Source organism: Caretta caretta, chromosome 27 (assembly GCF_965140235.1).
Source record: "Caretta caretta isolate rCarCar2 chromosome 27, rCarCar1.hap1, whole genome shotgun sequence".
Classification (NCBI taxonomy): Eukaryota; Metazoa; Chordata; order Testudines; family Cheloniidae; genus Caretta; species Caretta caretta.
In genome coordinates this window covers 12,278,795-12,301,180 of record NC_134232.1, presented here as the reverse complement: position 1 = coordinate 12,301,180, position 22,386 = coordinate 12,278,795, and the positions used below count along the sequence as shown (strand labels likewise).

The 22,386-nt window shown below is 48.9% G+C and overlaps 1 protein-coding gene across 1 annotated transcript in view; it reads right to left on the bottom strand.

The window, feature by feature from the left end:
• Window positions 1-22,386, bottom strand: part of LASP1 (LIM and SH3 protein 1) — a 53,203-nt gene that overhangs the window by 16,799 nt on the left and 14,018 nt on the right. Inside the window, exon 3 of the mRNA XM_048830489.2 lies at window positions 7,674-7,758. Within this exon, the coding sequence (XP_048686446.1) occupies window positions 7,674-7,758 (85 nt within the window). The remainder of the gene's footprint in view (window positions 1-7,673; window positions 7,759-22,386) is intronic.

The following is a 22,386-nucleotide window of genomic DNA, read 5'->3' as shown; positions in this document are numbered from 1 at the left end:
TCAGCGAGCACATTTTAGAAGTATACTGTAGGCCGGGCAACGGATAATGTAACACCAGTTCTCAAACTGTGGGTCAGGACCCCAAAGCCGGTCACGACCCCATCACCGGTTGGCTTAGACTTGCTGGGGTTCAAGGCTGAAGCCTGAGCCCCACTGCCCAGCACAGGCCAAGAGAAAGCACAAAGGTGTTGGTTTGTAAGTTAAACAAGCAGGTCTGGGAGGCTGGCATGATTGGCCACCTGCAGACAGGAGTTGATCACTGCCTTGCTAACAGCAGAAATTGTTTTCTAGACGAGGATTTAAAGGCATGTTACCAAAGTCCCTCATGAGGAAGGGAGAGAGATCCACAGGGCCATTCGAGGACTTGCCTTAACTAGCATTTAAAGGTGCAATAGCTAACAAAGAGATGCTAGCGTAGACAATGCCGTGTACAGCTAGCAGTTTAGCATGTTAGACAAGGCAGCATGTATGCTATGCTAGGATCTGTTTGTGTTTGCCAATGTGCCTTTAAATCCTAGTCAAGACAAGCCCCAAGCTGTTACTCCTTGTCCTACCATACACATTCTGCTCTCTACCCCGTGGCTTGCATCCCACTGGGTGGCCATTTCTGCTTTAACGGTTACTCCTGGAGCACTATGTCAAGCATGCTATTAAAACCAAACCAGGCCCTCAGAGCAACTTGCTGCTCTTCTGCTTGCAGGGAACAGAAGCCCAAGATATCAGTGCCAAGTTCTTCCATTTTCCTGGGCCAAGGGCATCACATTGCCAACTCAGAGCATGAGCAGACAGGGCAGGAACAGGACTCTAGAGCAGACTGCGAGTCAGCCTGACCTGAATCATTTCATTCATTCAGTCCAAACTACTCTGACTTAACCATGGGCTTTGTGACTCCCGCATCTAAACCACAGATGTATGGTAGCAGTCTTGGTAAAGGGGGCGGGGCTCTTTCAGGACTTCAAAAAAAGAGGAACCCAGCCCTTTAACCCCATATTCTCTGCATCAGCCAGCCTTTCAATCATGACAGGTTCCAAAAATCCAAGGCGTTGGAACGTCTGCCGAGCTCAACACCCTGCCGTTTTGTTTAATTCTAGTGCTTGGTGTGAGCTCTGGGAGGGTTTGAGAGGAGACACAGGCCTGTCAGAGCCTGCTAGACTACAGACCCCACCACGCAGCGGTTGGCATGGCCTTAAGTTACCCAAGCCAGATGGGGGAGGCAGCCAGGAGTGTATATTTCAGCAGCAAGCCAGGCACAGCGAACCATGGGCGTATGCAGGAAGAGCAGTTTCTCTGGAACAGCCACACAGAGGGTTAAGCAAGCGGGAGAGAAGGGAGGAAGTGCTGAGACAAGGCAGCCTTTTACTTCTTTCTTGCCCTTATATGGGCACTAGGCTGGAAGACGCTGAGCAGTGAGCGGTTGCCTGCAGAAGGCCAGACAGAGTGGGGCAGCGAGTGCGTTCCCACGTATGTATGGCTCTGCACGGGCTAGGATGGGGGAGGGCAGACAATGGAGGCAAAACGCACCACAAGGTTAAGCCATGGCCCTCTGACCCACAGGCAGCCTTCACCCCTGCACTGTGCCAGGCACGCCATTCACCAGCCCGGAGTCCCTTCCCAGTGTCTAGAAAAGCACAGCCAAGGAGAAGAGCTGAGGAAAGCCATTAGTCTAAGCTGGGGCTTGCATGCACAAGTCCAAGACTGCATCAAAAGCCGAGAGTGGCCTTCTGCAGGTCAGTGGGACTAATCACTTCAAAAGAGGCATTAGGGTTGACAGGTCTGGGCCCTGCAAGAGGTATTATTTTATGAATGGTTACTTTTACCAGCTGGTTCCCAGCTCAGTTGCCAGCCTAGCTGCTCACTTCAACAGCTCCTTCCAGACTGGGATTTCAGGCTGTTAATGTTTGCCTAGAAAGTGCCTCATGTCTCTTCCTTTCCTCCTCCTGCATACTGTTCACCTCATTCTACAGATGCAGAAATGGGCAGGTCACTCCCCCTCCAAGCTCACACCAGAAGTTAGTGACAGTGCCAGAAACAGAACCAGGAGTCCCGACCCACCGATGTCCAACTAGACCATGTTCCACAGGCCTCCTCACTACTAGATCAGATCTCAACTCTGCCAAGGCTCCTTCCCCATTTGAGAGACAAGGTTCTAGCCTTTGCTCCATCCCTGTGGAGCCAATTCACTGTGAAATCAATTCACTCAGGAGGGAAGACTCCCCCACTCTTGAAGTGGGAGGTACAGACCTGAAGACTGCTGTGACATGGTACAATTTATCCCAGCTACTGCCTAAAGGCAGCTACAGAAGAAATGCCCCCTCACTTGGCAGTGCACAGCAGCTCTCTGTTCAAGTGTATTAGAGAGCTGGTGTTTGAATGTCCTTTAATGACTGGACTTTCAATGAGACCAAAGAGTGTCAGAAGCCCTGCTTCAGAAAGGGGCACACAGAACAAAGTCTGAGACAAAACAGCTACATGCCACCCACTCAACAGGTACCTCCACCCCTGGACAGGAAAGATTGCATCAAAATATTTCTCCAAAGGGGCCAATTTCAAGAGTCTGGGAGGGAAGCCACAGGATGAAAACCCTGTGATTCTTCTGGCAGGTGTGGGCAGGAGGCAGGGAGCGAAGGCGTAAAAGCGGTCACTTTGTGGGCCTAGTTTAGCTGCATGAGCGATAATCATCTGCTTCCGAGAGCAACCAGAACAAGAGACGCCTTCTTGGCGAATAGAAATAGAAACAGAAACCAAGAGATTTGATGCAGACTATATTAACCAGTTCCAGCGTGGCACACAGCTGAGCCACAGCTCCCCTGTCCACAAAAAAGTTCCGGACTGGGACTAGTAGTTGGGATTTTGTATTCAGAGCATTGTTTTGGGGGGATTAGAATCTAGTCATCTAACAATAGGAATGAGAAGTTACTAGCATCAGCATATGCTACTGCAGCATTAGAATAGAACTACTAGAGTCCATCCCTCCCCCTACCTAAAAACACACCACACACCAGGATACAGACCCCACACAGGAGGTTAGATCCAGTATTAGAACCTTGTGTGTTGGCCAAAAGCCGTTACTGGGGATGTGTCCATTCCATCTCCAGTTTGGAAATCCTCCAGAGTGAAGAGACAGTCCTACCAGTTCTCCCCTTCCTTCTCCAGTATAGCTCAGTGCCACCCCCTCCAGTCTCTGGGAGAGGCGCACCGAGACTTGTAGACATAGCCACAGGTCACACACTCCCCAGCCCTGCAGGGTTGCACGCTGGATTGAAAGGTTAGACTCAGCACTAGAGATGGAGTCTTGATGAGTGTCCTGAAGAACACAGCATGAGACTGTTCACACAGCAAGCAAACCCCATCTTTCCATGACAATGAACCCCTCCGACAGAATCTACAGCCAGGTCTACATTTAAAGACTTCTGCTGGTATAGAAGTGTCAGCTTGGGGTGTGTCAGCTTGGGGTGTGATTTTTTTTTTTGTAAATTACATTTTTATACTGGCAAAAATCCTAGTATAGCTACAGTTATTCTGGCACCACTTTTGCCAGCTGGAGCTTGGGTTTGTCCAGTTGGCCGCCAAGATTTTGTACTACCAGTGAACCAGACTACAGGAGTCACATTCCAGACCATGTGGGGTTTGCTCAGCTCTGGGCAAATTTAGCCGATATCAGCCTTATATCCTTTGAAGCAACCGTCAGTGAAGATAAAAGTAACTGTGTATTAACTAGAGTAAATGTTTGGTGCTTAGAAAACAGGAGACTGCCTTTGTAAGCAGAACAAAGGCAGACATAAGGAGAGAGGAATTAGGATGTTATCTTATGCCTGTTTAAGATCTACCCTCCCTAGAGGGCCATGGGCATTGCATTTCTGCTCTTCCATAGCCCACAGCTCCCCCCCTTCCAGCTGAGTAAGGGTCCCTTGTGGTTAGTACTGCCAGGACCCAACAGCAGCCTCTCCTCCCTCGGACTCAGAAATTACATCTTGTGAGTCACTCTGGCCTGGAAGAGATGCTCAAGGTGGAATCCTAGAATGCAACAGTACCTCTATCAGAAGCCCAGTAATTGTTCTCATGTGAGCACAGACCTCCTCAGCTGGAGGAGCCATTTATATGCTTCTGCACCAGCTCGTTTCCAATCAAATATGCACCTGACCCTTCTCTCCAAGATTACATTAAAGTGATTTATTCCTCTTCAGTTTCTCCTCTCAGCACAACAAGACAGCCCTTCCCCACAGGAGGACAGCTGAACACAAATCCAGGCCTGGTTCTAGTCAGACCGAGAGACAGTCTGCTCCCCATTGGTCACTAATAAGACCATTCACCCACACTGTTCAAGTGGGGCAGCTGCAGCAGAAATCCCAGACTAGATTTCTCTGCTCATCTAGTCAGGGCTTGAGATGGGGCCAGGAGACATAATGCAATTATTCTTCAGACTGCTCTTTGAGCCCCCAGCTATGCTCAAATGGAGAGATTTCATTCAGGCCATCAGTCCTGCCACCTTCATCCAAGCTTGATGAACTTCCTCTTCCAGCAGGGGACAGAGCCCTCCAAGAGAAGTGTCACAGGAAGAGGAACAATTTGGGTGTGTTTATGCACCATTCTACAGTGGGACAGGATCTTAAGTAGGGTAAGGCCTAGGCAGTACTTGAAGGGGAGGCCTCAGAAAAGCCTGCCGCTAAAAGGATTCAGTAGATGAGCACCCTTTGTAAGACATACTAATTCTCAGTTTTAAAACGAATTTAAATTTAAAAATTGCTCTGAGATCCCACAGAACTGAGGGAGTTACCCTCTTCCTCCAAGATATTTATATGGCCTAGAGCACCACAGCATTGAGCATCTGGGAAGCGTTCTCATTGTACAGATGGGCAACTTAGGCACAAAACAGATCCAGAGACTTGCCCAAAGGTGTCAGACTGATGTAGCACGGAATTGAACCCAGGTCACCAAGTGCCAGACTGACCTAGCCACTGGACCATCCTTCCTTACCCAGCTAGGATTTCATTCTACTAACTCTGTGCCCAGGCCATTTCCACTGGACTATGCTTCCCGTCAAGAAGTATTGTTCAGTTCTGCTCCGTGCTATTAACAGCTGCCCCATTCTACCCTGGAGGAGGCATGTCTGTAGTAAATGAAGCAGAGCCTTATAGAGAGTTTAGTATTTGCCAAATGATTGGGAGTCTTCAAATGGAAACTGCTGCACAGATGGTCTCCTCTAGCTCACCTGACAAGCAATCCTTCCCATGACAGGGAACACACCACTGGGACAGGGGGAAGCTTTGAGCCTCCCAGTACCATAGGAGAGGGGGATGCTGCTCGTAGAACCCCTCCAGAGCTACTGTTGCTTGGGGCATTGACTCTTTAATCTCTCCTGTACCCAGATGTTTGGGTCAAGACAAGACTCCCTGGAGCATCAGATTAAGAGGGAAGTGGGAGGAGCTAGGTGCCTGCTCTAGCCTCCTAGAGAAGTAAAACAAGTACCCGGGGGCCCAGCCGTTCAGTGTGACAGGCAACATGGCAGTTAACCTGGCACCCAGCTTGCCTCCCGCCCCCTGCCAGGGCTACAGGTTTTCTATGTGGCAAGGGGGTGGGGAAGGAAAGGAAAACAGCATCTGATACTCCCACAGCAAAACACACACCAGGGTGGCTTAAGGTACTTTACAGCTGCAGACACAGCCTTGCAAAACAGCCTCCTCTGGGGTGGAGGACAGCAGCTAACCAGCCTAACAAAGATGGCCAAAAATCCCTTCCCATTACTGTGCAAAGGATGCCAGGACAAACTTCTATTCCTATGAGGAGAGTTGTGGGAATTCAAAACGGGAATTCAGAGAATCTTTCTATGACTTCCTGCAGAGCACAGGGCAAACTAGAGGATCCCAATGGTGGTCCCTACTGGCCTTATGATCTAAGAATTCCTCTAAGTACAATAGATCCAGTGGGGAATTGCAGGGACACCAGCTCCAGAGAGGTTCTAGATAGTCTTTGGGCCCAGTGGGGATATGCTGGAGTACAGCCCCAGGAGATTTTTTTAAGGGGGAAAAAGCAGCACTGGCTGGAGCAACCTGAACAGCGAACTCTTGGGCTCTCCTGCCTCTTACCTTGGAGAAGCGGCACTTGCCTCCCACAATAGCTCTAGGAGGCCCAAAGCAAGCCCTGACTGTTCAGGCAAAGCTGCATTTGTGCAAGTCAGAGAGCTGTTGGGAAACTTGCTGCGAGGAAGGGACTTTACAAAAGCAGATGTTTCAAAACTATAGCTGAAGGGCCCCTCCCAGAAGATACCCCAGCAGCTAGCATCTACCCTGTGACGCCAGAGGGAGGTCTAGCTCCCTCCTCCAGCAGGGAAGCCATTCCCAGCAAGCTGCCTTTTAGCTCCCGGCACTTCTCAATTAATGGGAGAGAGAAAAAGGAAGGTCACTGTGCTTGTCACAGCGCAGCAGGAGGGGAACGCACTGATCCCAAATGATGCCTGCTCACCCTGAAAACAGCACTAAGGCAAGTCTCAGGTGGTACACCCCCTGCCTGGATCTTTCCAAGCCCAATAGTGCCTCTGTTAAGCTTGTGCAGAGCCAGGCTGGCATGCCTTGGTGAGCCCCTCAAAAGCAGTCTGTTAACCCCTTTTCACCAAGGGGGGGGGGGTAGAATAGGGTAATCAGATTCTCAGCACAGGATGTGGTAATTGTGTTCTCATGCATGAGTGACAAGCCAAAAATTGCTCCTGGATGCATTTTCCTGCCATGGCAGAGTATGCTGGGCACTAATTTGAGCGTGGTGCTGCCTCAAAGTCAGGGACAGCAGCTCAGGACAGTCAGAGTTCTCTAACTTGGTAGCAGCCATGAGATCTCCTTGGGCTTGGACTCCCCTGGACAGCCCTGCTCCCTACTCTCAAACCTCAGCAGTGCGAGGGATACTAAGGAGGCTGAGAATTCACACTACAGAAGGCCAGCCAGCCAAGCTATTATTCCCAAACAAGCTATGCCCCATTTAAAGCGAACTCTGCAGATCATAATCTAAGCTTTTGAGTTTCAAATTCTGCATATTTCAGTGTTCCAGGGCAGGAAGGAGGAAGAAGAGATCTTTTTGGCCTACCTCAAGCCCTTAATAGATCTAAAGCCAAAGCCAGTTCCTATTGTGTCATCAGAAGTTGGGCAATAATCCAGTTCAGCTCTGCCTTGCAGCTGGGGGCTTTTGACAACCCAGTTCCATCTCTGGACCACAGAATAGGAGGGGGTTGTCCAGACGTGGCCCAAGCAAGCTCAGAGATTTGCCCCACAGGGAGACTCTTGCACCAGACCAGGTCCTGTCTCATCCCTTCCTCCCCTCCTTTTTTTCAAGCCTTGGGAGCAAGTTGTCCGTCCAGGGGAGACGGCTCACAGCTTCACATCATCAGGCCTATTGGTCTAGCCAGGAAGGGAAGATGCTGGTACAAGAAGAGGTGCAATCAGGACAGGATAGAAAAAAAACAGACCACAGGACATGCTGGCTTTTCAGCTCAAAGAGGCGCTGGACCATCAGGGCCAGGGTACTGGGACAAGACTGACCAGAGGAATTGCCAGACTATCAGATCCATGCAATATTTCAGAAATGACCCACCCCAGAATGAACTGGGGATGGAGAGTCACCAGTGGCACAGTGAGGCAAGTGACAGTAGCCTGGCCAAGGGGCAGGGGAGCCTTTGACAGCGTTCTTACCTGGCTCTGAAGCTCGCTCTGCTGCTTTAGGCGCAGGTTCTCTGGAGTGTCTGCCACCATGGTGAAGGACTGCTTCGGGTAGTGTCTGAGAGGAGAAGCAAGACCCGTTAGCCATCATCAGCCCAGAGACTGGATACAGCAAACTGAGCTCACACAAGGGGCCACCCTGATGGACTTGCCCCTAGGACCACATCAGCCGCACTCCTAACCCTCCCTGCTCCAGGTCAGTCCTTTGCTTCAGCCTTGAGCTCATCAGGGACTCAACAGGCCCCCAGACGGCACGCCTTTAGCTCTTGAAATAGTCCCTCTACTAAGAGAGGAGCTGCAGCGTATTGTTAGAGGCACCCCTAGCAGCAGGGTGGCTTGAGGACTGCAGTCTTCAGGGCTGCTAACATGGTGCCTTTTGCTAGCATGGAGTTAGTTTATAGGGAAAAGAGGTTTTAACTCTTTAAGAGGGGACTCTTTAGCACCCCCTCCCCTCCCCTGCCTCTTTGAAGGAGGGAAAAACCTAGATTTTTGGAAAAAGCCTAGGACACCTTCCTGAATCACTTCAGTTGTGCATTAAGTAGTGGGTAGCGTTCTTCATGTTAACGGATGAAAGGCCTGGTCTACACAGATTTTATGTTCAGCTGTTTCAGAGTGTAAAACACTTAAAATAGTTAGAACAGTGCAACCAGCTAGCGCTCATGCAGTTCTGCTGGTACAAAGGGGTCTTCTGCCAGTGTAGACTATCGGTACAGTAACAAAGCTAACTGTTTACCTACATCTACACTGGGGGTTGTACTGCTTGGCTATTCTGGTACAGAATTAGCACCACCACTTGGGTTTAGACAAGCCCCAAGAACTCCCTAACATGGAGGGTTCTGTACAGCAACAGAATGCTGTCCACCTTTGGCAGCACGCCTAACTGCTATTATCCCCAAGTGCTCCGTAGCAGCATCAGAATGTTACATGCAGCCATTACTGCAGACAACACAAATTAGCAGTTAGAGGAACTTGAGCACTGAAGGCAAATGCTGAATCCCGTAGCTGGAAGACAAAAAAAGGATGTTGGTAAGGGAGGGGACCCTCTCCATCTAAGCCAGAAGAGAGAGAGGTTGCACAGCCCTCTTTACCTACAGATTCAAAGCACGATTGAGCCACAAGTGAAGCAAGAGCCCAAGCTCCGTGTACAGGTGACATTCTGAGCAGGACTTGAACAACAGGTCAGGACTAAGGTGCATTAATAGAGCCGGGGGAGGCCCAGTGCCTGCCTGTGCTCTAAGAATACCCAAAAGTGGGGCTTAGTGTGGCTGAGGAATTTGTTCACCACTTCCCCACTGTTCAACAAGACAGACAGGCCCAAAAAGGAACCTGCCCTGCACTTATCTTACTTTGCTCAGCCGATAGAAGTGTTGCAGGCAGGATTTACACCTGTGTTGTACGCACAACACAGATGCTGATTCTTTCTTGGTATGGCTGATGGCCAGTAGAAACTGGCCAGAGGTTAAGTATTAACCCCCTGATACAAATGCAGCCACCACTCTTACACCACAATTAGGCAATGCACTCTTCTGCATGACAACAGACTCCATGCACTGAAAAGCACAACTGCCCCCAAAGTTAGTCTGGCTCATTTCCTTGCCTCCACATCTGGGGAATTTAAGGCTGGGGGAAGACAAGGCCCAGGAGAGGAGAGCTCCAAGACCGGTTGCCTCTTCAAACGGCCTTGAAATTGGTTGTCATACGGGATCTTAACTATTTGTGCACCGAACTCCCTGGGAAATGTGTGTAGAGGAAACTCAAGCCTTGGTATTTGTGTAACTGCTTTGTGGATGGCAGAAGCTAGAAGATCCCACTGCAACATTCGGTGTTGTGCTGGAGACAGTGAAGAGAGAAAGTGGCCTCAGTAATTTGTTCTGGGAAACCTGATCCTTTCAGGCACAAGACAAAGGATAGGGAAATATGGATTGAAAAGCAGTGCTGTGCAGTTTGATGGTAGACCCAGGAATAGGAAGCAGGGGAGAACCACTTCCTATTACAGCCAGGCCAGTGGAGGCATAGGGTTGAAATGACACCTAAACTCCATGAGGTAAAGTTCTTAGACATCTACTAATGAAGCAGAGACCTACAGAGGTTCTTTGAAACCTACCGTTTTGCAGTCATCCCTAGTGCCTCAGGAAGTAAGAAATTGCCAAATTCTCATCAAAAGCCGTGGCATTTACATGCTTATCAGCTGCCTGTGTTTATGTTAAACACCCCACTCCTCCATGTGTATTAGCTCTGGAAAGAGGACACTATCTCAAACTGCTCTGGCTCCGTTCATAGACTCAACTGCAGTTGTTGAAGAAAGATCCAAGGAGGAAGGACTAGGAGGGTCTCTCTCTAAAGCTCCTTTTGCAATTTTAAGCTTTTTCCTTGAAATCGTGACATTCCCAATCCAGTCAGGGAATTCTGGCACAGCCCTGAACGCAGGCTCCAGCCCAAGTTCCCCTAGTACAACCAGACAGGTCTGGGGTTACAGTCCCAGCAAAGCAGATGGGGGCCACAATTTGGGTCCCCTTGTAACTGAGTTAAGACCCTGGAGAATCCATAGTTTAAGTATCCCTTTAACAGGACACCCAGAGTCCCATCTACACTATGGCTTTGGGGCAGGAGGGAAATCTATTTTCACCTGTTGTGTAGACTGCTGTCGTCTGTAAACCGGGGGCCTGAAGAAGCAGGCAGGGAACTCTTCGAGCACAAAGCAGCACTCTGTGCACAGCACCCTGTTCACACCTCTGCCACACATACCAACTGTGACCCATAAGCACCACATCAGCAGAATCCTAGCTGTCAGCTACTGCTTTTGCACAACTTGGTCCTGGTGCAGGACAGCAAACAGACTTACAAAATAGACACCCAGCCGCAGGCCACTGCTCCCCATCCTGCAACAGCAAATACCTGTGAGCACAGCAGCAATGCAGGAAATTCAAGGTTAAAAATAGGTCCCCTACCTTGGTGCTCAGAAGAAAACCAAAACCCTTTCTAGTGTGTAAAAAGCAACAAGCAGCAACATGCCGTCTTCTCCCCTCCCCCAATCCTGCAGTGTGATCTTAGGCACACAACCCCTCTCCCCAATCAGCTTTCTGAGAGGCTAGCAGCAGAGACAGTCCATTCCCTCCCCCATTGCCTGCACAAATTCCTAGTAGCAGGTGATGTTACAAACAGGCTGTGTCCTGTCAGCAGAGACAGGGACACTCTGGCTGGGGGGGAGGGGAAGGGGCGGGTGTGGGGTGTACAGAAATGAATAGCTAAGTGGCCTTTAAATCTCTGCAGAGGGGAAAATATTCTCCCCACCTCCAGCCATGTGCAGTTTCCATAGCAAAAAAAAAAAAAAAAAAAGCCACCACACTGGCCCACGCTTCAGGAGACTGGCCCCCCACATCCCTGCGCCATAGGGTGTGGTGCAGAGAGATACAGACACATCCAGACGGCATAAACCTTCTCATCTCTGCACTGCCCCAACCAGAAGTCTGGCTAAATGAGAGATTTAGAAGGGGGTGGGTAACCAGTTTTACAGCATCTACAGACCGCTCACTGCTTAAAGCAAGGTTTTGGGGTTTTGTTTTTTTTTTAATTCCAATTCAGATTAATCGGATTGGAGTGGATATACATGGTGTGTACCGATGACCCCTGCTGCCTCCCACGTCCCAATGCAGACTACAAAGCCCTACAAATGCAGCTATAGACATGGTCTGAACACAACAGGAGGGTGCTGTTCAGTGGCTATCCCCCAGAACAGCAGTAGAAAGGTGTGGCCTTTGACAAGAAAGCTCAGTTCCTGTTGAGAGCACTGGGAGCTTCCTGCGGGGTGCTGCACACCTCCCATTCTGGCCACTTAATTTAAGCATTTCCAAAAAAAGCTGGTCTCCCATTTAAAAATCGGGCCATCAATGGTAGCCAGCAAGTGGGAGTAGCAAGGTGACTAAAATGTCAGCAGTCTAGCCACAATTGTCATCTGTGCTCGCCCAGGGCAGAGTTAAAGCTTGTTAAAAAGTCCTGACCAATGGATTTTTAAAGAGGAAAGAAGTCTCATGGGGACAGCTTGGCTGTTGCTGGCACAGATCTGACCCCATCTTTAGACAGGTCTACCCCACTGTTAGCAAATTTCCCTGGGCTTTGTGGAAGACTGGTTTCCCTGAGAGAAGAAGAAAATGACCTAGATGCTGAACTCTGGTAGTATTTGGCTAGCACAGATCTCAGACCTAAAGGTTACTGTCCTGGGGCAGTGGAGACTATGCTAACAACTGGCTTTAAATGCAGTTAACATGCTTTAAAACCTAGTCGGGAGAGGGCCTAAGAAAGGGTGTAGATCAAGACCCAATACAAGAAACATGAAAGTTGGCAGGAGCATATGGTTGGGGGGAGGGAAGATATGGAGAAGTGGCTAATCAGTCAGTCATAGGTGGTGCAGAAGTGGTAAATTTGGAGATTCATATTAAAGAGATTTAGATTTAACACTGAACCATGCTGCTAGGAGACCCTGTTCAGAGCACTGTTGTATCCCAATGGTTTCCTGCCACCCTTTTTATTCCCCGATTTGAAAGCACTGTTTTAGAGGGGGACGTAGCCTTCTCCAGTGAGGACAGCTAAAATAGGACCAACTCTGTCCTGGACACTGTACAAAGGCAGGAGAAATCTCCTTTCATGACAGGATTCAGCCTGTAACAGGCTCCAGAAGATGGTACCACTGATCTCTGCTGTTTCAGGCAGTATGCAGAGAGGATGCAAGCCCACTCCAATGAGGCCTGGAATTCCAGTACATCACATCTCTGAAACCCCTAGGGATGGTGTTTCCCCACCCCCACACTGTCATTTCCTCCTCTCTCCAGCCCCCACCCCATTCCTTCCCTAGGAGGCTCTCTGTGCCAGGAGCAGAGTCCAAGTTTCTTCTGACATTTCAGACTGAAAGTGACAAGGCTGCATTTCAGTTAGAAGCACACTGCTGTTCTGCTTTTCCTCCAAGTGCTGAGCCTAGCCAATGGTAGTGTGTTAATCCAACACTACACATGGCCTTTATTGGGGCAGGAGAGGATAGTTTGGGCCTTGCTCTCCGGCTCTTTCCTCACACAGCCATACACAGAGCCCTCTGAGGTCTCCAGGAAGAGGCAGCCAGATTCTAAGCTGCTCCCCATACCAAGTGATTGAGCTACAAATTTTCCCAAGGCAGACTCTTTTCATGGTAGTGAGTGCAGTTTAAGAACCCAAAATAGACCTTCTCCTTGGATCCAAAAGTCAAGCCAGGTTCTCTGTTGGGGGGTTTGAGAGCCAGAAGATTCTTCAGACCAACCCTGACTTCACTTATAGCCAGCCACGTTAATGACAATGGGTTGCCCAGATCTGACACTGCAATCAGAACAGATAACTAAAATAGACCCCAGCTTCCCTCTCCCATGATACCAGTAGGACTGAAGAGTCACCAATATCAGCTGATCTGACTATATGCACAGGGAACAGGTGGAAAGAAAAGGAGGACTTGTGGCACCTTAGAGAGTAACAAATTTATTTGAGCAGAAGCTTCTGTGAGCTGCAGCTCTCTTCATTGGATGGCATGCATCCGATGAAGTGAGCTGCAGCTCATGAAAGCTTATGCTCAAATTTGTTACTCTCTAAGGTGCCACAAGTCCTCCTTTTCTTTTTGCGGATACAGACTAACACAGCCGCTGCTCTGAAACCTGTCAGGGAACAGGTGGTGAGATCCGTAGTCCCTCTTCTAATAAGAGCTATACTAGGACTATGATTCACTTTTTGGAGATTGACACCCCCCCCCCCAAGCAGATCTCACTGATACGTGGAGGGAAGGTAGAAACCCTTTCTTACTCCAGGTAAAGAGGAAACCTTTATACATTCAGGCCAGCCAAAAGAAGCTGCTGCACTACTGTAAGATATATGGGTTCTGTGAAGGGGAAATGCAGTTTGTAAAAATCTCACATACTGGCAAGAATGGAGCTGCATTTATGGTTCAGTCATGGCCCATGAGCTTCATGCTATCTGCTAGCACAGAGCCCAATCATTAGGTTACTATGGTAACTGCATCCGATGCTCTGGGCATGCTAATGCAAGAGCCAGAACTCCCAACCATGGCCTCAGGGTGTTGGGGAGAGAAGCTGTGGTCACAGCATTTTAAAGAAAAAACACACACACCACACTTTTACCTGGTGAGGAAATTTAAATTCCTCTCAAGGAGCTGGTTTATTTGGGGTTTTTTTTGGTGCTGGTCTGGTTAAGAGACTCAGGGGGCCTTCTGTCACCAGGAAATACACAACTGAAGGGCATGATTTACAGTTTTGTTGGGTTCTACCCCCAAAAGTCAATTTGTTTTGCTCGTATACCAAGACATGCTTGAAAACAGATCTTAAAGCTCCTGGTATAGCACATCAAAGGCCAGGTATTGCATATGCAATACAAGTGTCAGATCTAAGAGCAGCACGTACATTCAACTCACACCCACCCCAATATCTTTTGCAGAGAAATCCGAAAGAAGAGATTCATGAAAGCAAGAAGTCAGGTGCTATGGAAATTTCACCCCCTCAGGTCTGCCAGCCCTAACATGGGACACTTGGTGCTGGTTGTGACCTTAGTCTCCCATGCAACACTGAGCCCATTAAGGGTCTCACCTGTGATGTGCCAGGATTTTTTAAAGACAGGCCTCCAGAAAGGTAGCTTGTCCTCCCAACATCCTGCATTCTCAAGAATGCTTTACCAACAAGGGCTAGTTAACCTAATGTAGCAGGTAAATAGCTGCATTTTGTAAGTTGTTTGCCCCAAGGCCAAGGGGAGAAAGGATTAGAATTCAGGGATGCACAGCATAACTATTGGACTACTTGTTTTCTTAGTTAAAGACCACATGTAGTTTGACAGGAGCTAACACTGCTCTGAACACAGAGCTAGAAAGCTGTGCGAGTGCCCATGCCACCAGGAAGCAGTCTGGATCAGACACGACTATATAAAAGAATAAGCAACCTCGAACCTTTTCCCTAGATCTTACATCACCACACTCATGATCATAAAGCATGAGACAGAAGGGCTGCCTGATTAAGAACAGACATTTAAATCCTTTGCCAGTCTAAGGCAGGGAGTTACTGATTTAGAGCATTGGCCCCAGCCAGTCACCCACTCACAAGAGTCAGTGCTTCCCAGTATAAACACAGGAGCCTGTATTCTTAGAACAAGGCAGAAAGAGAATCACCTCATATGCATGAGAATCAGCGACAGAAACAGGCAGCAATAAATTAAACCTTAATGAGAAAGCACTGGGTGAGCAGCCTTGGTTCAACAGAATACAAGGCAGCATGTGTGGGAATGACATCTCTGCTCTTTCCCCTCACCCACCCTCAACATCTTGGGGGAATTCACAGAGAAGGCAGGTCTCTCTCACATGCCATTGGAAGTCTCCTGGTGGGGTGGCATGGTGTATTCCTTGGCTTAGAGGGCTGAAATCAGAAACCAAGAAAGGAGCGTAACGGTCAGTGTCCCTGTTCCAGCCTTCCCCGTAAGCAAGGCCCAGTCTTGGCAGACGAAGTCCAATGCTCACGTTCTAGAGGGACGTGACCTGGCCTTTCCTTTCCAAATGCACAGCAAGCGACCCCTCCTGAGCACTGAAGTAGTTTGGATGGTCTGTGCCGAGCAGATGCACATGGAACAACGTGCTCCATGACATCTCCTTCTGGGCACTGGAGTCTCCATGCAGAGATCCTTTAAGAAAAGGGAGCAGCATCCCCCACACATCCAGTCAGTTTCCAAAGAGACTACGCTACAAGATTAACAGCAGGTTTCAGAGTAGCAGCTGTGTTTGTCTGTATTCGCAAAAAGAAAAGGAGGACTTGTGGCACCTTGTAGCTCACAAGAGCTTATGCTCAAATAAATTTGAGCGTCTCTAAGGTGCCACAAGTCCTCCTTTTCTTTTTAAGATTAACAGCAGTGCACATCTATAAATAAGCCAGGCCACTATTCTCAGGGCCCATTCCTAGGCATCAATGCAATGTCATGGCTAGACAGTTAACCTCGGTCTGTGTCATAGGTTAAACCTGGCTCCTGGGATACTGAATTCTTCAGTCCTAAACTGGACTGGATTCCCCTCCTCACACCCCCAAGAGGGCAACTGGCTAATATTTGCCCCGATTAGCAAGAGACCCAGGTGAGAGTACCTTGGAAATTCAGGGAGATAGATTCACCTCGAGGTGAAGTCTACACTGTCATACAAGGCACTGCACAGGTTGACGTATTCACACTAGTGCAGCTAAGGATAGTGGTGTAGACAGGCGAGCAACTCAAGAGCATCCCTGGAGTGTTTGTTCGGCCTGCACTGAAACCTATGGTGCTGCGCTAGCAGGGGCATGCTCTGCTGCTGCCATGTCTCAGATCACAGGGGACATCCCCTAAGAGGAAAAGCTAAACCAGAAGCCTTCCGATTCCCTTCTGCCAGTCTTCACTGCAGCTAGAAGTGAGCCTCCCAGCCCAGAGGGACAGACTTGGGCTAGCAGGGCTCAAGCTAGTGCAATAAAAATAGCAACGTGGATGGTGTGGCTCAGGGTCTCAGGGCCACCCTGCTTCTACACTGCAGAAGAGGAATACTTTCCCTAAGGAAGGTTTTGAGACACAGGCAGCTGAGAGGGCGAATACAGGGAAACTTAAGTCTAGTCACTGTGACTAACTGAAAGGAAGTAATTAGTCCCACGCACCCTCAGAGGTGAGGTTTGTGTAGAGTCTGCTGCTAAGTGATAGTAATGCAGACAAAAATGCTAACCTTGAGAGAGAGAGAGACAGACACAGCGGATACATCCATTTAAGTCATTATCTTTACAGCTACATTGACTTGGAGGCAGAAGCCTGGGTTCAGCTCTGACTGCCAACTGCATGTGACCTCAGGGCAAGTCACTTTGTCAGTACAGAAGTGGACATTTGGAAAGACTTCCCCTTGTTGGAAGCTCTGGGTGTGCTAAAGGGGTAGAGTATGAAGAGGGGACTGGAGGTAGTGAAGCGAGCCTCAAGCATGAAAGCCATGCAGGGACTGTGGAATGGAAATTGTTTGGTGCCACACAGAAATGCCACCGATTCTAGACTAATAACTACAGAACCTAGGGGCAGTAAGACCAAAATGAGAAAAAGCAGTGACAGCGAGGATATGAGAAGGCCTCCCTGTCTGGTGCACACCTGTGTCTCAACAACTGCTTTAGCAGCAATGCAGATGCAGACAGATTTTAACATCCTGCTACTGATAAAGAGGAGACAGCCCCAACAGAGGGAGGGGGATTTGCCTCACATTTCAGGCCTCTTGCATGGATGTGGTCAGTAGCTGCTGAGCCTGATTAGAGTTTAATGAATTGACAAATGGGATGCCCCCCTAAATCCCCACCGCAGGGGACTGCTGTCAGATTAAGTGAACGGTATTTAAATATGTGGGGCAGAGACAGACATGTGACCAAGTAAAGCCTCAGTGCTCTGGAAGCAGGCTCTTCCTTCTCCAGCCTTGTATCCTTGTTCAGGACCACCAGAGTAACAGCCCCTTTAACCCACAGCTCCCTTGGACATAGGGTGATTACATACAATGGGAGAGAGTAAAAACCTCCCCCAAGCCCCATGCAAGCTACACCTGACATAAAAGCAACTAAACATAAATCAGCTCAGAGATCTAGGAGAAGGGAAGACAAGTACACAGCTCTGGCAGGAAAAGAAAATCCCCACACTGACCAGTTTTCAAATGCTGCCTGTCCTGCTCAAGCAGGAAATTAGGCCAAAGCAGTTGTCTAAGTCCTGTCCCCATCCCCCCACCCTGGGGAGAATTCTGGCTTCTGCACCCAGCAAGAAACAGCACAAATCCCTCTGTATTACATCTACACCTGTGGAGAGTCCCCTGCCCTGAAAAGCTCCTTTCTTAGGGAGCAAGATCTCCTTGTAGGAAGCAAGATTGCTACAGAATCCCACCCTAGCCCATAAGAACTCCATACACAGACCTCCTGCTAAGGTTCCTAATAGGCTACCACTAGCTCAGCTGCATCAGTGGGAGCCCTGGTATAGACAAGGCTCTGGTACATATATAATTTAAAAATTAGTCAACTAAAACTGGTCAGAGCTATGAAAGCACACATTAAAGACTCTGCGAGAGCCAGAGGAGAGTCAAAGTGCTATCAACATGAAAGTTGGTTTGCTGCTGTTCATGTCAAATCCTAGGATTACTTGGAGATCCCTACATTTTCTGTTTACTTTGTGCATTTAACAGTACTTTGACTTGCTGGTTTTGCAATTTCCCTGGTAGGATCAGTTTCTCCTGGCTTTCACACCACCACAGAGGGGGGAAAAAAATTCACACTGGCTCTTACAGAGCCATCAAAAGTTGGCAGTAGAAGTCAGCTTCAGTCCAGGACCAGAGGCCACCAGAGATTGTAAATTGAGCACCTCCTAAAGCTACAGGAAAAGACTTTCCAGTTCTCTGAGCAGAGATGGGCATCTCAATTTCACCCTTCTTTTGGGTCAGGTTTACGGGCAACTCATGAACCAGAGAAGACGTGGCTGGGTTTTGTTTTTTTTTCAGACCCAGGACTGGCATTTTGTAACACTTTACTTCAAATCAAGCTTGCTCTCACCAAGACAAAAGATTAGTGTTCTGTCCTGTTTTCAGGCCAGACCTGCCCTTTAAGACCAATGTATAAATCAGGGAGCAGTCTCCCAAAAGGTGGAAACTTTAATCTTGTCATCCAAGAGCCTCAAAAAGGTATTTGGGCACCTAACTCATTGAAATAGATGGGAGTTACATGCCTAAATGCCTTTTAGTATCTGGGCTGTCCATGCTGCAAAGTGACAGTGTTAAGACTCTTCCTACCATCATGGCCTCTACTAGACTAGAGCATCGTATTAAAGACAAGTTCTAACATGACTTGTCCATATAGCAAACTTGTTAGAACCACAGTTAGTTGGAATGGGATTTAAACACCACTGTGGCTGGTGCCTTGGACAGATCTGAACAGCAAGGAGTGGGTTGTGGGATTTAGTTCCCTCACTATCCACAGACATCTAATGCCCCAGCCTGGAATGCAGCATGCCTTCTCTCCAAGGGGACAAGTCACCTTTCACAGCTGTATTAAGGCTTCAGTAAGAGTTAAACAAAAGGAAGTAATAGACTGGATTTTTGGCAAAGCAGAAAAAGACACATCCGGCCTTTCAAAGAGCTTTCCAGAGCTGCTAATTCTTGGGAACAAAAACACTTTATTTTTGAAGACCTATTTTTAAAGACACCGCCTCCCTGCTGCAGAGGACCTGCAAGCCTCTAGCGGCACCAGGAGCGGCTGCTTTGGGGAAGGGAGGTCAGTTCCTCAAAAAGTATTCTGGGAAGAGTCTATGCCAGCTCTGCATGTGAACAGCAGAGCAGCCACCATCTACAGTCTGCCTCAGAAACTGGATTCAAATTAGGTAGGGAAGACAGGCAACTAGGAAAGTTATGAGAGTGAAGCCTCATTCAATGGGTGTCTCTAAGATTCCCACCTTTTACCTCCCATCACACACCCTTCTTGCGAAGCAGGGCAGAGTACCCCCTGCAGCAGACTGTTCTCCACTGACTGCTGCAGGGAGCCCATGTGCCTCTGTTGGAGGGAATGAATTCTGGCCCCCCCAAATCAGTGGCAGATCCAGCAATATTAAGGCTGGAACAGGATTCCTCCTTACACACTTCGAGTGAAAGGGAGTGTTTTTACAAGCTACTCAAACTGGTTCCTGCCCCTAGGAAAAAAAAGAAAAAAAGAAATAAAATCAAGGGACTTTCCACTGGGGTGGGAGCAGACAAATGTGCTGGCACCATACCACAGGAGTCCCAGCCTGCAGCGATCCTGATGTGTTTAGGGGCTACATGGCCCTTAGGCTCCTGAGCAAAAGGCACAAACCTCCTAGTCAGGCAGGAGTTACACTGCTCTACCCAGTGGCTCAGACAGCTCTGTAGCTAGTACAGATCAAACCTTTTAGAGGAGGATGTATTCCATCATTTGGGAGAATGGAAAGGTAGCCCAGGTAAGCAGTCAGCTCTCACCTCCACCCCCACAGCTTCCAGCTAGGCTGTTTAAGCTAAGCTAAGGAAAGCTGCCTGCAAGAATGGGCTTCACAACCTCAGTCTCACCCCGCTCCCCTTTCAACATCTGGCTGGCAACATCAAACTGTGCATGCTCAGTTGTCCCCACGCAGAGATATGCCAACAGCCTGAGCTGAGTGAATGGGTGGACCAGAGCCAGGACTGATGGGCCCCTCCACCTCCAGCGAGCCTCTGAGGTTACTTATGGGAACAAAATGGGAGCTGCAAAGAAGTTGGATTTTTCCAGGAGTTGTTTTGGCATCAAGTGAGGATGAGGTGGTTAAGCAAGATCTAGAAAGTCAATACACTCTTATGCTCTCCCACCTCAGCAAGGTCCAGGGGAAGGGATGGGCAGACCGCAAGAGGAGGAGTTGGGGGTGGTTACAAGGAACTTCCAGGTCTCCTGCACTCTTAGTTCCACCACTGACATGTGTGGCCTTGGGAGAGAGTTGCCACTGTGTTTCAGTTTCCCCTTGCCCAAGAAAGGAGAGGGAAGGTAGGTAACTCACAAGGCTTGTGTCTGTATTCAAGGGCTTTGAGCCCTCAGGAAAAGGTACCTGATTGGCAAAGCCTAGACTGTGAGCTCCTTACAGACAGGAGAAAGGCGGGTGCTCTGAGCACCCCATGGTACTGTACTAACAAGCTAGTTCAGCCAAGCCAGCTCACGCATCCCCATTTAAAAATGGAAGAGGGTTTATGATTGAGGGTAAGTGAAACCTGCCCCTTTGTCTTGTTCATACAGCTGCCTTCTCAAACATGCTTCGAGGTGAGCCAATGGTCCATAGACATATGGGTCCAGTACCCTCAGGTTACCAGCCTGGGAGCTCTCTGCGCAGAGGAAGGCTGCCTAACTTCTCTACCTCCCCCTCATTTTGCTAGAGCAAGTGCATATGGCTCCCTCTCCCAAGGGCACCAACCTTGTCTTGAGAGACTTTCCATCTGAGGAGTCAGCAGCAACATGTCAGGCTACAATCTCTTGGGCAAGGCCACCTAGGGTCGAGACTGTTGGCAGAACAGGCTTGCCCCACCAGAGCCAGGGAGTGACTAAGCAACCAGCAAGACATGCCAGGCTCCCCAGTGCTGCTTTATTGCATTTCAACAGTGTCCTTTAGATAGCTTCAGGCTGCATTAATGACTCAGGTGATTATGTCTCTTTCATGGGGAGTCTATAGATCTGCTAGGGGATGTTACTGAGCAGAAGACAGAATGAGGGCCTCTGACAACCACCACTGCCATGTCACAGTCAGGATCCCATGCCAACTCCACTTAAGCTTTCAAGTTTCTTCCCACAGAGATGGGCAAGCCCCCCCACCCCCCAATTATGCAGGGAGGTTAAGTGCATTGATGCTAGGGAGGACAAGCAAGAGGCACACAGAGCTAGTCCTCCAGGTGGCACTCACTGTGCAGAGAATTAATGGGTCTGGCAGCTGGGGCCAGTGGCTTTATCTGTGAGAAGTCTGGCTCTGTCGAGAGCACTCATTGGCTTCAACTGGAGAAAGTTATTCTGTCTCTTTCTATAAAGCCAACCTGAAAAGGCTCCTCCACTGTTCAGATGTCCTCCCAACCACTAATTCAGCCCACAGATCCCTTTAGAAGATCATCTGACTGCCACCTCTCCCCTGAAGCTGCTATACCAGAAAACCCCCACCCTGAGCTTTTGCTGGAAGAGAAGGAGGGGAGCTATTCTGGTTTATATCCTTCCAGTACTCTGCCACCTCATCAACACCCACCACCCCCTCAGAGCCAGGTGTGTCAGGGTCCTTTCCCCACAACAGCAAATGGAAATGCCAGCTCCCATTTGCAAGGAGACAGAGCATTTATTCTGAGCCACGTGGCTATGCAAAGCTGTGTACACGACTACAGAGAGCCAGTTACTCTGATCCAGGAACTCGGCAAAAAGGCATCACATAAACACCTGGACTCTGTCCCAGCTGCACAATTCCTCCCTGCCTCCCCACCCCCAGCTTGGAAGGGTCACTTTCATGTAATATGCTGCTACCAGATGGAGTGATTAGGAGTGCCAAGAACAAAGATTGTTGGCTTGTTTTGAAACTCAAAGCGGTTCTGCTTTTGCCTGCCACTTACTAACTTTTTCCAAGAGGGAAGTTGGCCCAAGAGGTAACAGCCAGTTTGCTCTGAACAGAAAGAAATTTACCAAATTAGAGATTTTTCTTGAGAGGGAATCTCAGTCAAGTCTTTGCAGTTATTCCCTGGAATCAAAGAAAGTTTCAGAAATAAGGACACTGGTCAAGTGCTTGATACAGTGTTATGGCAGCCCTGGAATACTGCCCAGGTTGATTCCCCAGCAATCATAAGCAACAGCTGGTTCTATGTACTGTGCAGCAAGGATAGCTTGACTCTGCAGCAAAGTGACAGGGTTTCAATTTCCCACCCTGCCCTGGAAAAGCCAGGAGAGGTACTACATAGGGCAGCCACTTCCTTCTTTGGGGCTCCAACCCTTTGCAAAGAAAGCACACCAGGAGCGACACACAGCTTTGTTATGTAGCATACCAAGTGCACACATCCTGAGCTCCTTGTGGAGGAGAAACAGCTTGTTTGGTGTGGTATGGGGGGAGGGGAGGCCAGGACCAGAATAAGTAGAACAATCCAGTGCTAGGTTTTCCTTTGAGTGCTCAG